We start from the raw sequence: 15314 nt of genomic DNA, 5'->3' as shown, positions 1-15314 counted from the left end.
CGAATCTTTCTATATTCAAAAACAAATGATTAATGTTTCCGTTAGACAGACATTAATTAATGATAACTGAGTCCTAAATCATCCCATTTTCAAACATCTCAGTTTCTCCTCTCATCTACTCCTTTACCTACTTTTCAAATGTAAGTGTACGTTACATCCATTACATAACAAACCAATCAGATGAGATGTCGTATCGTACACCCATTTTTTATGTAAGTCCAACTTCACTCACATCACTATCCGTTTGCTCAGAGCAGGTGAAAATATGATCCCTGTACTGTCAATCTAGACATTACTTTACAGTGTCAAAAGGCGTAATCACTGAACCGTTATAGTTTTCAAAATCTGGATTGAGCGGGGCTTAAGCTCTTCTTCACTCTCTCTATTTTCTCCCAAATCTCAGAAATTTCTTCATACAAAATTCATGGAAATTAGGGTTTCTTTCAGATTGAGAATTTCTTCTTCTTCTTAGTTTTAATTTTAAGTTAATTCAATCATCGTCGGAATGTCGTTTCGATTTCTTCGAAGGAATACGAATCAATTAGAAGGAAACGAGAATGATTTTGAAAGCAGTAGTAATTCAATTCTACTACCTCCGTTGAGAGATCCATTGTCGGATAACAGATCTTGGAGTACTACTACCAGTAATAATAATGGAACTCCAAGAGCTAGTGGTGGTGGAGGCGGTGGTGGTAAAGGGAAATTACCATATTCTGAACCAAATTCAGCTCAAAGTACTCCTTATAGGAGTCTTCCTAAGAGTGTTTCTGTGACAGGATGCGTTAAACCTCATCGCGGTGGTGATGTTGGAGCCAGAGGAGGAGGAGGGAGTCATCCTAAAGTTTGTAGAAGGGTTTCAGTTGTGCCGCCTGAGATATTGCCAGTGGATGTTCAACATTTTGAGCTTGTTGAAGATCCATCTTTCTGGATGGATCATAATGTTCAGGTATGTGTTGTTATATCTTTAGAATCCGAACGATTAGTACTGATTATGCCTTTAGATCGTATTGTAGAGGTATGTATTGTTATTTCTTTCTTGAATTCAAATGATTAGTATTTTAATTTGTGTATTTCGATGGTTTATTGTAGGTTTTGATAAGAATTAGACCGATTAGTAACGCAGAGAAGGTTACTCAAGGGAATTTCAGATGTTTGAGACAGGACAGTGCGCATACCCTAACATGGCTTGGGAATCCTGAAACTAGGTTTACTTTTGATCATGTTGCGTGTGAGACGATATCGCAGGTGCACACATGACCAAATTGTAACAAATTATTGGTTTTTTTTTGTTGTTGTTGTTGCTGTTTTGCATTTGAGAATTCGGAGTATGTTAGTGACCGACGGATGTTTGATATGTGTTGTAGGAGAAGCTATTCATGGTTGCTGGATTGCCCATGGTAGAGAATTGTATGTCTGGGTATAATAGTTGTATGTTTGCTTACGGTCAGGTACGTTGGTACAGTTATTGAGGTAGTTTGGGGGATTGTGAAAATGGATGATGACATTTTGATGTGTTCTTGCAGACGGGAAGTGGTAAGACATATACTATGATGGGAGAGATACATGAAATGGATAGATATCTTAATGAAGACTGTGGAATGACTCCTCGTATTTTTGAACATTTGTTTATGAGGATTCGAGATGTAAGATATCACAATGAAACTCTGGTGACTTGAGATAATTGCTTTCTTATATATTCTCTGCATTTTCCATTTTTCCTTCAATTTACCTCAAGTACTTCATGTTTCTCAGGAAGAGGAGAACCGTCGCAAAGAAAATCTAAAGTACAGCTGCAAGTGTTCCTTCCTTGAGATTTACAATGAGCAAATAACTGATCTCTTGGAACCCTCATCAACTAATCTTCATGTAATTAAAGCGTTTCTTGCGATTTCTCAGTTCATTTTTGATCCTTTTGGTCATTTCTGATATACCTTAATACTTACTGTAGCTTAGAGAAGATATAAGAAAAGGCGTATATGTTGAAAATCTTACCGAACATGAAGTTACCACCGTTAAGGATGTTGTCGAGCTTTTATTACAGGTGAATGTTAGTTGCACATTTACCATTTCTGATTAGATATACCAGCTATTATAACTCCCAAAATTGTGTCTCTCCAGGGTGCTGCCAATAGAAAAATGGCTGCAACAAACATGAACAGCGAGAGCAGTCGCTCCCATAGTGTTTTTACCTGTGTCATTGAGAGCCGATGGGAAATGGATTCCACAACTCACCTAAGATTTGGGAGGTTAAACCTTGTAGATCTTGCTGGTTCAGAGAGGTAATTTTTGAATTCAAAGACTGGTCATGTGTTATCTTAGGCTTGTTCTGACATTCGTCTACATTTACATTTTTAGGCAGAAAAGCTCTGGTGCTGAAGGAGAGCGCTTAAAAGAAGCTGCAAACATCAACAAATCACTTTCAACTCTAGGGTAATTTATTTTACTGCTTGTTTCTTATTCATTGCTTGATTGTGTGCTCAGTTAAATATAGCTGAGTCTTGTTTGGGAGTCCATCTGAATATTTTTTGTTTTTGTTCTCCTGCTGAAAATTTGCAGTCTGGTGATCATGACTTTAGTAGATCTAGCGCATGGGAAACATAGACATGTCCCATACCGTGATTCTAGACTTACATTTCTGCTTCAGGTACATCCTTAAGCCCTATGAAGATAGCTTCTATTGTATCTATCAAGGGTCTCAAATCCTTAACTGCAGATTATGATATTTGAACTTTTGTGGGCAGGATTCTCTTGGTGGAAATTCAAAAACAACAATAATCGCCAATATCAGTCCATCTACTTGGTTTTTACCTCTATCCTTGGGATGCATTTCATTTCAAATATCTGTGAGGCACCTGACTGCTAAGTATGTTCCAGTTCTGTATTTGAAATATCTTTTATGCATTCTTGCAGCTCTGCAAATGAAACGCTAAGCACTCTAAAATTTGCTCAACGTGCCAAACTTATTCAGAACAATGTGAGTGTAATATATATTTCATATGCAAACTACCCTGTTAACCATGGGAGTAAATACTTATACATTTCTATCCTTTCTCTAGGCTAAGGTAAATGAAGATGCTTCAGGTGATGTGTTGGCATTGCAGCGACAAATACAACAGTTAAAGGTACATATTGTTTCATATTACGTGTTAATCCCACCACACAGACAAGCACCAGTAGAACTGATCAATTGGTGAATTTGTCAATGTTTTTACCAAGCAGGATCAGTTGTTTGTGCTCAATCATCAAAAACCATCAAGGGATCTATCACTTTGCATGCCAGATTCTGAGCACTTTCAGTTGGGTGATGATGTTCATGAAACAAACTATTCCACTCCGAATAAAAGAATTCCTAATTTCCAGAATAGTATAAGCATTACAAAAAAGAAGGTACCCTTCCCAGTCATATTACCACTTTCTTAATATTTAAATGATAAAGTCAAGCATGTGACAGTGTGTGATTTCCTGTATTAGATGAAATGCATTGAAACAACTTTAACTGGTGCCCTGAGGAGAGAAAAAATGGCTGAAGCTGCAGTTAGCAGATTAGAAGCTGAAATCGAACACATGAATCGCTTGGTATGCCTCCTTATCCCACCGTATGGGAATCTGCGGACTAGCTGTGGTTTGTGCTCATGCTTTATTATATATATAGCTAACAATACCACCACTAATTGTAGGCGCACCAGCGAGACGAGGATGCTCAGCGTACTAAAATGATTCTAAGGTTTCGTGAGGAGAAGATTAAAAAGATGGAGTCGCTTGCAGATGGATTAGTGACTGCCGATGATTTTCTCAAGGAGGAAAATGCCGCATTATACGAAGAGATTCAGTTGCTTCAAGCAAGAATTGATAGAAATCCAGAATTAACTCGATTCGCATTGGAAAACATCAGACTCCTTGAACGGCTCAGAATGTAGCTCTCACAAACATTTTTTCTAATAAATGGATAAAATTGTGTTTCTTCTACCAAGTCCACTGTAGAGTATGAGCGATAATTTCTATAAATTATTCACATTGTAGGTACGAAGATTTCTATGAAGGAGGGGAGAGAGAAACTCTATTTAGTGAAATTTCCGAACTGCGTGATCAGGTTTGCGCACTGAGCTTTTTCTTTTTCTTTCTTAGTTTCCATTCCAACTGCTACTCAATATGATCTGAAAGACTGAAACTGTGTTTCTCATCTTTGCAGCTCATGGAAACCTTGGCGGGGCATTACCAGCAGCAGGAAATATCTTCAGGAGCAAAGATTAAGGTCTTAGTTAAAGCATGCAATATTAACTATTGCGTACCACGCATTTGTGTGTTTCTTATCATCCAATATATACCTTACCTTTAGATTTTACATTACACAGGAACATGGCAGTCAATCCAAAAGGGAGTTGGAAGATTGCAAGAGAAATTTAAATGCATGTTTGAAAATCAATGATAGCTTGAATAGGTAATTGACATTCATTACTGCTGCTTTGAATCCATTAAATAAGTACCAGGAGTTCTTTTAAAACATGATCCTGGCATGACAAACTAGCAAGGAGTCTTACTTATCTCGCTAATTTGTTTTGTTGCTTGTGAATTTGTTCACAGGGAAGTTGATGAATTGCAGAGGGATCTCAACAAGTATCTGAACCATAGCGAAGATCCCTTTGATTCTGTAAGGCTGATTCGTGAACTACTAGATAATACAACTGTTTAAGGTCATTTTATTTGTTGTGCACGTTTCGGTTTTAATTGTGTTCTTTTACCACTTGCACCTATTGCAGGTAGCTGATTCCATATCCAAGGAAGCTGAGACAATTAAACAGACAGAACAGCAATCATCTGTAAGACTTCAGTTGTTTTGGGGAGATAGTTTTTCCCTGGCTTTCTTAAGTATTTGATATCATGCATTTTTTGTTGAGTGGCATTTATTGAGTTTTTTTTTTGCTGATTTGTATCATTTAAACAGGTTGAGATTGTATCCGCCAGAACAGATTTGGATGAGACTAGGTCCTATGCTCGAGAGGATGATGAGGTTCTGAGAAAACATGAGCTGAAGATGGATAGTACTTTAGCTCTTCAGCTTAGTGAAACCGAGAATGATCTGATGGAAGCAAGGTACCTGATTGAAGCGATGGAATCTGAGCAGGTACGCTTAATTGAAGAGCTGGATATTCTACAGAAGGAGAATTCAGAATACTTAGAATTACTGAGAAATGGAGAATTTGGACACACGCAAACTAAGCTTCAGCATGAAAATCCATGTGAACCTTCAGAGGGGGACCAACTAATTAAGAATCCAGCTCAACTTAATCGTACCTTGGCTACAGAAGACAATGTTGCAGGTTCAGTTTTACAGTGTAAGCTGGACAGAGTGAACAGGGACCTTGAGGAGGCCAGACTACTAATTAGGCGGTATCAAGATGACCATGAATCAAAGCAACACCAAGAGAATGAATTCGAAGAAATCCGTCAGCAGGTTGAAGTGGAGACAGCAAAAGCAATTCTTGACTTACAAGACAACCTCACCACACTACAACAGGAACTCCAGGACAAATTATGTCTTACTACAGAAGAAAATATGAGACTGAGAAACAGTCTTTCTACCAGAGAAGATGAAATGAAAGTATTGACTGAGGAATGGGAGAAAGCGACCTTAGAACTAACAGCTTTCATTACAGATGGTTGTAGATCCCTTGAGGATGCTTCTGATCAGGTGCGGGTAATTGCAAATTATTTTCCTGAGAGTGAAGTTTGGATTAGTGAACATGTTGAGATGGCTGCCAAAAGTTTTTTGGAAAAGGAAAAGACAATCGAACAACTACGGAAGAACCTAGAAGATGCACTGAAAATGGGTTTGGATATGGAGTTGAAATTGAGCTCCTTGAAGGGAGCAACACTGGCTATAACTGATGTTCAACAGCTAGAAAAGGATGAAAAGGATAGAGAAACAATTTTGTTACGTTCACAATTGAGAGAGAAGATTCACATGATACAGGATCTCGGAAGTGCACTTCAAGTAAAGGAGGATGAGATTATCGATGCAGAAAAACGTGCTGCTGCTGCATTTGTTATTGTGAAGAGGCTGTCTGATTTTCGGAGAGCTGAATGTGTAGAAGTTGCCGAGAAGGAAGATCCTGAGTTAAAGTTGCCTATTTCTGTTGAGCAGGATAAAAACAGGCTCTCCGAGATTAGAGCTGAAGAAAATATCCAGATCATAGAAGCTATTAAGGAATCTGAAGAAGGATGCAGGGACACAAGAGAGGTACTAGTTCAATAAAAATATATGGCAGTACACCATACCATTGACCTTAATAATGGTTCTCCTTTTTGATAATTACTAATTAGTTACTATTATTGTCTTTTGATGTCCCTTCATTAGATGCACTTCAATCTCAGCAGTGCTATATTGGTAGCTGGTGAGAAGATTAATGCAGCTACAGACTTCTTTGTTAAACTAGAGGAGGCTCAGGCAACAATGCAAGAAGCTGATACTATGTTAAACACATTGCTGGAAGCAAATGAAAATGCTAAACTCATGACTGATAGGTGGAAGCAAGCAGGAAAGAGACTGAAGAAAGAGCGAGCCAGCTTGATTGAAGAAGTACGGCGGCTCACAGCTACTGTTTGTCTACAACAAGGAGAATATGAATCATTGGAGGGCCAATTCCATTCAAGTTTAATAGAAATAACAAACTCAGTCTCTTCGTTGGAAAATTTTGTTGTCGAAATGCAAAAAGATGTAGAGGAGAAGTTCAACTTAGTATATTCTGATATTTCTTCTTTAGGAAATGACCTACTGGACTGTGTTTGCAACTCAAGATCATCGCTGGAAGATATTTGGTCCGACATAATGGAGAAAGGATTTTCTTTATTTGTAATGTACCAGTGTCACATAAGAGGATCGTTAGAAAAAATCTCGAGCCTTAGTTCAGAAGCTCCCAATCTCCAGCCTGGAGAGAAAGGTTGCAATTCCATATCATACGATGTCCAGGAAAGAGGCTTCGTGGAGAAAACTACATGTTTCAATGGTCCAAATGGAATAAAGGAAGCAGATCAAAGTTTTGAAGCTCTTTGTGAAGTATCTAATCCAGGAGACAATATGGACCTCAGATGTTCCTTGGGAGAAATGGAAAAATCCAAGGAAGAAAAACTGGGACTAACACAAGATAATCTGACAACTGAGAATGATTTGCTAAAACAAGAAATTGCTCGAAAAGACATTCTTTTGAAAGGCTTGCTCTTTGATCTCAGTCTGTTGCAGGAATCTACCTCCAATTCCAAGGATATTAAAGATGAGACTGAACAAATGTTTGCAACTCTAGCAGGAATTCAAGAAGAACTAGCTGTGAAAACAACTCAGCTCGACAACATCTTGGCTCAAAATAAAAAACTCGAAGAACAACTGGCCGAAACTGAAGCTGCATTAATTATGACAAATTCCAAATTTGAGCAAGTTGAAGAGGTACAAGATGATTTGATGAGCCAAAATTCTGAACTGAAATCTCTTGTAGACGATCTTTTTACTACAAAAGATGATGTAGAAGGACAACTGGAAGAAAAAAAAGAAATCATCAAAAATTTGGAGGAAGAGATCCTACGCATGGCTTTTAAAGTGGAGGAAAAGATTCTGGCTTCAATTGAGGATATTGAGGATGAACTAAGAGCAGTCTCTGACGAGAGGGATAATCTCCGTGAAGAGGTCATCTCCCTGAATGATAAGCTTGAGATGGCAAATGCACTTGCAGATGAGAATGAGGCTGTTGCTGTTGAAGCTCGGCAGGTGTGTACATATATGCTTGTCTCTAGATATATGCTTCAAATTATTGCTGAACAACCCAAATTTACACTGTTGTAGGAATCAGAAGCAAGTAAATTATATGCTGAACAAAAGGAGGAAGAGGTTAAAATTCTTGAACGTTCTGTCGAGGAGCTTGAATATACCATAAATGTGATGGATCAGAAGGTAATTTCTTCTACCTTTATTTTAAGTACGGCATTTTGTTTCTTTGATGTTGTCTGTAAACCTGGCTTCTTCGTTTTAGAAAAACTGGAAAGTAATAAAATGTCAAAAGACCTGCGCAAGTGTGAAACTTTAGAACTACCATATATGCAGGTGTCTAGAAACTCCCAATGCATATCTACCCCCTTTGTCCTCAACTACTAAATAGTAAATACCATGTTTCTTTTCAGGTGCATGAGATGGGCGAGGAGGTAGAGAGATACCGACTGAGAGATGATTTGCAACAGGAAGTCCAAGGTTCGCTACATAGAACATTGACTATTGAGAACACTAAACAAAATATGGCATCTGAATATTCAGACGATGAACGGCAAATGGAACATCAGATATCAAGGTTGGAACCGTTGAGTTATAATTCTTAAAACTCTACTCTCTCTAAGCACTACTTTTATTGTTTCTGTCATCTTTTCATTTCTAAAATACTGGAAATACACTGGCAGGCACCTGGATGATCAAACTCTGCAGCCTCATGAGTATAGAGACCAGATAAGAATTCTGGAAAAGAAAAGAGCAGAACAGGCTAAAGAGGTGAACTCCTTGCTTCCCAAGAGTTATTTTTGGTTGATCTGTATGTCTTATGTATGTAATTATTGTATTTTCCTGCCAATACTATGCTGATCGCATAATGTTTTCCATGGTTTGAAGATCAAAGAGTGCAGAGACTACATCTCCGAACTGGTATTGCACGCAGATGCTCAGGCGTCCCTGTACCACCAAAAGGTACATTAACATACCTTTGAGCAGTAATAGTTCTAATTTTTATCACTGTAGCAACTTCTGAACTTATTCAAGTTTCAACTAAAAAAACTGAAAACAGTCAATCGAATAAATTGACACTAGCAGAAGCAAATTATGGGTCCTGTTCAACGCACAAGCAATCCCTCACTTTTCTGCAAGATTGCCAGATATGCAAGCAATTAGGGTGACTTTCATGTTCATCTTGTCGACCCAAGCACTGTTTCCCTTCATTACTTAAGATAAATAATCCCTTTTGCTTGAAACAGTACAACGAGTTGGAGTCCATGGTTCGTGAAGTGAAGAAAGACTCATCAGCCTCCACTTCTGTGGCATTACCATCAGAAAAAACAGAGAAATCAACAAGGCCAAGAGGATCTAGCTCACCTTTTAGATGCATCCAGGGTTTGGTTCACCATGTGAGCATAGAGAAAGATCAAGAGTTATCAATGGCCAGACTTCAGATAGAAGAGCTGCAGGCATTGTCGTCCAAACAACAAAAAGAAGTAAGAACCGCCTGCTTAGTACTAAAGCTCTTCCTATATGTTGCAAAAAAATTTAGCTGATCTGTTTGCATCTCAGGTATGCGTGGTAAATGCTAGACTTGCAGCAGCTGAAAGCATGACACACGATGTGATTAGAGATTTACTTGCTGTCAAACTGGACCTCACCAACTACGCAGTAAGTTTAGAAAAGCATTTGATGTTGCCGTCTAGAGAGTTACTTTTCTCAGTGTTCTAAGTTTTTTATCTTCTTTACTGGAATCCAGAACTTGATAGACCAGCATGAGGTTCAGAAGTTGGTGGAACAAGCTCAGAAACAAACAGAAGAGTCCATTGCAAAGGTAATGTCATATAAAATGCTGATACAGTTTTATCTATTTATGTCGAAAACTTATGAATTTGTTTTAATTTGGTTTTTGTTGATAGGAGCAAGAAGTTATGAATTTGAGGAAGCAGATAAATGATTTGTTGGAGGAAAGACAAAGGTGAGACGTGTTCTCTTTTCATTCTTGAAACTTAGTGTACTGAGGTTTGGTTTCTCTTTGTCATCGTTTACTCTCAAACTTCCAGAGATATAGATGATAGGAATACGAATGACTCATACGTTCTTGTTACCAAAAAAAAAAAAAAAAAGAATGACTCTTACGTTCTTGTTTATATCTAAATGCGGCTTCCTCTGATATGCAGCTACATCAATGAAATAAATCAAAAGGAAGCAGATATATTATCTACGCAGCTCAAAGTTGAGCAATTAAGAGAACGAGATCACATGCTCAAAGCACAAAATGAAATGTTAAAGGTGCACACCATCTAAAATCCGAATAGTCGGATCAAACTTGTAACATGTTTTGTAGACCCTTGGTTCAATCCAAATTATACTTAACATTCCTAACAATCCTACCTGTTGACTAGATGGACAAAAACAAATTAAAGAGAAAGGTGATGGACTTGGACGAAATGATGAAGAAGCAGTTCGAGTCACAGAATTCCCAACAAAGGGCTCAACAGAAGATGAAGGGGAAGGTATACTGTAGATTTTGGTTGTTTACTCAACTACGCTAGTTGTGTCACCCGTTATCTACTACTAACTTTTCTTTGGTCTGACAGGAAAACTGCTTCTCAAGGGATGGTAATGCGGAGTTTAGCAGGAGGGTAGGGCATTCAGATAAGCTCTTATCTGATGTCAACAATGACCTTAATTATTACCAGAAACCTTCTAGCCGACATCAATACGATGAGGAAAGACACAGAAACAGAAGACAGGTAAAAAAAAAATGTAAAATAAAATGCCATACAAGCTTCAGTAACGAAAACACAACATTATGACAGAAGTTTGTCAGTAATGAGAACATAACTAACCAGTATTTAATGTGACAGGAACACGAAGATGATTACAATTAGCCCAAGCAAACCTTGAAAGACAACATCTTCCTGAAAACAATTAGCCCAAGCAAACAATAAAACCTTAATTATTGTTCATATTTTTTGAAGTTCGGAGCACACGTTTACTCAGTGAATGGTCTTTCAGCTGTTGGCCTTTTGAAGAGAGGGTTCTCCAACAAGAGTTTCAATTGTAAAAAAGAAAATCACGCCTAGCAACTTGTAGGCATAATTATAGCAATAGTTATAGCAATATTTTGTGTATACTAGTTTAGTACCACTATTTATGATTTTTTGCAAAATGTTGTATTGCTGCTGGATTTTGGTTGTGACTTGTGAGTGCCCAACAACTATTCTTTGTGCTGAAGATGGCAACTTTTGTTTCAATAAAGGTTAACTTGGTAATCAATTTGTTTCCGATTCAAATTTACATGGAATTGTTGTTTTACAAATTACTGATTTATTCTTATTGCCCTGAACAGTGAATAGTTCCTATCTACAAAAGGTTTACTGAACTGAGATATGACAGTGACCCCTTATTTACTGATAAATCTGAATCCAAGAAACATGATATATAAGTTTCACACAAAACTTTGGAGGTAATCTCCTTATTACTTTTTCCTTCAAAACTCGATCTCCTGCTTCGAACTCGAAGATTGTAAAGACTCGTCCTGAAAGGCCAAGCACAAACTTGAGTTGTTTTAGAATCAGACCCTGACACTGGGCATGGCAAACTGCCCAAGAAAACGAAATGACAGTTGAGGGAAGTCTGGTGTACCTTGGTACAGACATAAATAAAATGGACTTCTGGAGTCCTTCCGAGAGCTGTCTCAACTGAACTACCTGACTCGTCCAAGGATACAGGATTTGTTAACTCCCATTTTATCTGCTCTGAGTTTCCATCAGCCATGGGCTTCTCTAAAACAATTGCACCAAGCAAGATTTAGCATACTATTTTGGTTACACATTTCAGAATCCTACTGTTTCGATGTAATGCAAACTAAATTCACTAACCTACAACATGTAACTTTATTGTCCACAAGGACAGTTTTTTCAACGTTGGTAGCCGATAAGCTGGAGCTCCGTATGTAATCTGCATTTATAGAACCAAGTCAGGATGTACAAATGAAACTTCTGACAAATATACTCCAGATCTGTTTGGGGGTGAAAGAGCGAAAGAACAAAGATCAAGGTTTTCGTACCAGAATGTACACTCCATTATCCTTGAGGACCCTGACAGTGGCATTAACTGATATGATATGTGGTGACCGGATCAAAAAAAAGGAAAAACTAAAAACGTTGAACGAAATCAATTCTGTAAGTTTTTTAATAGGTACCTTCCGACCTCCTCCAGCATTTTAGACGCATTGTCTTGCGAATTATGGCCACACTGAAGATACAAGTATGTAGTGAATAACCGCAATCATCTCTAAGCAGACATGAACTTTCTTATATGAAATATAAAGGTAAAATACTCACCATAATAGAGTCCAGAGTTCCTGAAGATATCAAACACAAAACAAACAGAAGTTAACAGTAGATAAGATCTTTATGCATACAGGTCTGGAACTTCAGAATGAAGGCCAAGCTCAAGCTAAAAGCACAGTAAGTACTAAAAGGATTGGGAAAAAGCAGTACCTTTATCAAGAACAGCATCAAAAGACCCTGATTCAAAACCACTCATATCTCGGACATCCATTTGAATATCTACCAATCGTTCAGGAAAGCTACAATTGAGAGCATTCAACAAAGCTAACGACACCAAAATAATGATCCCAACAAGCCCGATTCTAGCAATTCATTCAACATGATTTACAATTCATCCAATGCAATTAAGCATATAACATAGAGTAGGATACATTTGAGAGCAGGAATGTCTTGATACTTTGTTTGCATAGCTTCAATCACCACCGACGAAATATCGATGTTTACAATATCCTCAAACCCATCATTGGCCATGTCTTCACTGATAGCTGTGGTAAAGCCATATTTCCAAATTCATAATCATGTTATTCACTAACGCAACAACCATTCAACGAATCCTTAAAATCCTATTCAATTGTGACTTTCACATGAATTTTACTAAACAGCTAACATTCTAAACACACATCTGAAAGGATCTATCTTAAAAATGAATAAAAATCAGAACTTTGAATACAAAATCAAAACCCCACAAAATTGTTTGGTAAATTAGGGGCTTAAAATGATGAATCTTAAGCAACGACTAACCTGCATTACCACATCCAATGACAAGAACACGATTATGTAGAGGTACATAGAGATGAAGAAGAGGAGATAAAGCTGGATATTTTTGGTACCAATCAAATGGTCCTGGATCTTGTGTGTACCTATTGTCCCAGTATGATGGTTCTCCGTATGCTTGTGTCGTCGTCCCCAATGTCATCTTCTTTCTTTTCTTCTCTGTCTGGTATCCGGAAACTGGATTCTTTTGTTTTTACAGTTTTGTTATTGGAAAATGGAAATGATTGGAAACAGAAATGATTGGAAAATGTAACAGCATACACGTGGAGAGTTTTGTTACTGCTGGATAAAAAAGAAAGAAAAAAAACGAATTTAATATACGTAAGAGAGAATTTGAGCCAAGAACAGATTTTGAGCCCTGAGGGGATGCTGGTGCGCCTCAGAGCATCCACAGTCATGGAGTCGACCAAATGCCAAATAGCAGACCAAAAGCTAAAAAAAATTGGCATTTTACACTGAGCAACCAAAGTCGTGGAAGACTATTTTTAGTCAGGCGGAAGTATAACAAACGCCCCAGTTCAGGCGCACTTTTAATGACCGTCCCAGTTCAGGCGCGCTTTTAATGACCGTCTCATTCAGGCGCATTTTTAATGTCCGCCTCATTCAGGCGCACTTTTAATGACCGTCTGATATCAGGCGCATTTTTAATGTGCGCCTGATTCAGGTGCACTTTTAATGTCCGTCTAATTCAGGCGCACTTTTAATGATCGCCTGATTTCAGGCGCACTTTTAATGACCGCCTGATTCAGGCGCACTTTTAATGACCGCCTGATTAGTGAATTTACATAAATATTAGCCACTAATCTTCTTCTAATAACGTATTAGCCCACTAATCTTCTTCTAATAACGTATTAGCCCACTAAACGAGTGAATATACCAACGTCCCATTGGGGCGTACATTAAAGCAACGTCCCATTGGGACGTAAAATATACCAACGTCCCATTGGGGCGTACAATATAACTACGTCTGTGTTGGGGCGTATGTATTACATGCGTTTGGTTAGGCGGAGTTTATAGATGCGCCTGATTCATACGTTAATTATACTTCCGTCTGATTTCATACGGTCACTAAAATCTCGTCTGCTTTCATACGCTATTAATACTTCCGTCCCACTATATTTCGTTTAGTCTGGGTTAACGACCACATTTGGTCTCAAACCCTAATTTTGGCGATCAAATTTGGGTTTGGTCCCTTCCGTTGCGGCATATTTTGAGACCAAATTTGAGTTTAGTCCCCAAATTTGGCCGTGACTGTGGTTGCTCTCAAGATAACTTTTGAGTCGCTGGACAGACGATAACTCCTTTGGGTAGGGACGGCAAAACGGTCTCTCAACGAGTTAGCTGACAAGTCACATCTGAACAATAGAAAATTTCGGATTATCTAGCAGAGTGACGACAGATGATTATCAAGTAGAGTGATGGCATATTTAATAGACTCCCTCATTCTCACCGATAAGTGACCTAGTTATTTATAGATTTTGTCCCACTATTAAGTGACATTTATCACTAAGCAAGGAGATATTTTTAAAATTATCTTTTTAATTGATTATAAGAAATATGCATAATTTGATAGTCATGTTTATATTCGTTATGTAGGTGTTTTAAAATGCTTTTCAATGGTACGAAGTTTGCGAACATACGTGGTGTAGTTTGAGAGATAAATCATTTCAAAATTTCACTATTTATTATCCATAAGGGTAGAATTGTAAAAAAGTGTTTAAAAATACGTTTTCCCTTGCTTGTCTTAAAAATTGTGCAAACTTGAACTGAGTCACTTAATAGTGGGACAGAGGGAGTATCTTGAATCACCGCGCAGATGTGAGACCACGGGAACAAATTTAGATCTATGGCAAAGTGTGGGCTATGTGGGCTATGGTGCAGATTTGAAGTCATGAGGCATGTTTTTGTTTTTTATTGTTTTTTTATAAGAAAACAGAGTTAGAAGCTCGAAAGAGCTGCTACCTCATAGATACATAAGGTGGCCACGTGGGCTATATCTAGCACCATGACAGGTCCCTGAGTCTTGATTAATGTTATTACGGTTATCCATAGTAGTAGGGATTCGAATAGACTGTAACGCATCAAAAAAACATAAGAAGGTTTGGACCTTTCCAGTTCAGATTATTTAGGATAGGAGACTGACTAGAAATGCGTGCCAATCTAACAACGTTATAATTTTGCTGAGGAGTTAACTTGATTAGCCTGCCTTAACACAAAAGTAATAGCTTCAAACTTACCACCATTGCTGTGAGAGTAACTTCCATGAAATCGTTCTTGAACTTCCATTTGGTATCGTTTCTTTATAGCTTGGAGAGTTTCTTCATCTTCTGCAGCAAAGTGGATGTTGGACTTCCGCATCTCCATACCCCATTCTAGTACTAGTTGAGCTCTTCTGCTGACTCTATCTTTTCTGCTGAGTCCAACTGCTGGGTCCTTGA

At 38.0% G+C, this 15314-nt stretch overlaps 2 protein-coding genes across 2 annotated transcripts; one reads left to right on the top strand and one right to left on the bottom strand.

The window, feature by feature from the left end:
* The first annotated feature begins 390 nt into the window (after positions 1 to 390).
* On the top strand, positions 391 to 10945 carry LOC113357959 (kinesin-like protein KIN-12E). The gene is made up of 34 exons (XM_026601447.1): positions 391 to 946; positions 1090 to 1245; positions 1365 to 1448; positions 1524 to 1643; positions 1753 to 1866; positions 1949 to 2041; positions 2119 to 2279; positions 2356 to 2430; positions 2557 to 2644; positions 2742 to 2800; positions 2911 to 2974; positions 3057 to 3122; positions 3220 to 3387; positions 3472 to 3576; positions 3678 to 3913; positions 4021 to 4090; positions 4190 to 4252; positions 4353 to 4438; positions 4582 to 4648; positions 4758 to 4817; positions 4943 to 6238; positions 6356 to 7756; positions 7832 to 7939; positions 8167 to 8330; positions 8437 to 8524; positions 8642 to 8716; positions 9001 to 9237; positions 9314 to 9412; positions 9501 to 9575; positions 9661 to 9719; positions 9922 to 10033; positions 10147 to 10257; positions 10342 to 10497; positions 10612 to 10945. Exons 1-34 carry the CDS (start codon positions 506 to 508, stop codon positions 10633 to 10635), a joined length of 6381 nt encoding a protein of 2126 aa, XP_026457232.1. The 5' UTR covers positions 391 to 505; the 3' UTR covers positions 10636 to 10945.
* A 67-nt stretch (positions 10946 to 11012) lies between these two features.
* Positions 11013 to 13093, bottom strand: LOC113357960 (EEF1A lysine methyltransferase 4-like). The gene is made up of 9 exons (XM_026601448.1): positions 12844 to 13093; positions 12474 to 12587; positions 12253 to 12321; positions 12094 to 12113; positions 11952 to 12004; positions 11817 to 11847; positions 11629 to 11707; positions 11393 to 11532; positions 11013 to 11285 (listed from the first exon to the last, which is right to left on the bottom strand). The coding sequence occupies exons 1-9, from the start codon at positions 13016 to 13018 to the stop codon at positions 11238 to 11240; spliced, it is 729 nt and encodes a 242-aa protein (XP_026457233.1). The 5' UTR covers positions 13019 to 13093; the 3' UTR covers positions 11013 to 11237.
* Between the last annotated feature and the right edge of the window lie 2221 nt (positions 13094 to 15314).

Source organism: Papaver somniferum, chromosome 3 (genome assembly GCF_003573695.1).
Source record: "Papaver somniferum cultivar HN1 chromosome 3, ASM357369v1, whole genome shotgun sequence".
Lineage (NCBI taxonomy): Eukaryota > Viridiplantae > Streptophyta > Magnoliopsida > Ranunculales > Papaveraceae > Papaver > Papaver somniferum.
Note: the sequence above shows the minus strand (reverse complement) of the source record. Positions and strands in the feature narration are given on the sequence as shown.

What these genes read in the sequence shown, in the direction of transcription:
- LOC113357959 (XM_026601447.1), top strand. Translation starts at nt 506, where the DNA reads ATGTCGTTTCGATTTCTTCGAAGGAATACGAATCAATTAGAAGGAAAC. An exon ending in TGTTTATGAGGATTCGAGAT is followed by an intron (nt 1,644 to 1,752) that starts GTAAGATATCAC and finishes CATGTTTCTCAG; the next exon opens with GAAGAGGAGAACCGTCGCAA. An exon ending in GACAAATACAACAGTTAAAG is followed by an intron (nt 3,123 to 3,219) that starts GTACATATTGTT and finishes TTTACCAAGCAG; the next exon opens with GATCAGTTGTTTGTGCTCAA.
- LOC113357960 (XM_026601448.1), bottom strand. Translation starts at nt 13,018, where the DNA reads ATGACATTGGGGACGACGACACAAGCATACGGAGAACCATCATACTGG. An exon ending in ATGCTGGAGGAGGTCGGAAG is followed by an intron (nt 11,848 to 11,951) that starts GTACCTATTAAA and finishes TGCCACTGTCAG; the next exon opens with GGTCCTCAAGGATAATGGAG. An exon ending in ATAATGGAGTGTACATTCTG is followed by an intron (nt 11,708 to 11,816) that starts GTACGAAAACCT and finishes CTATAAATGCAG; the next exon opens with ATTACATACGGAGCTCCAGC.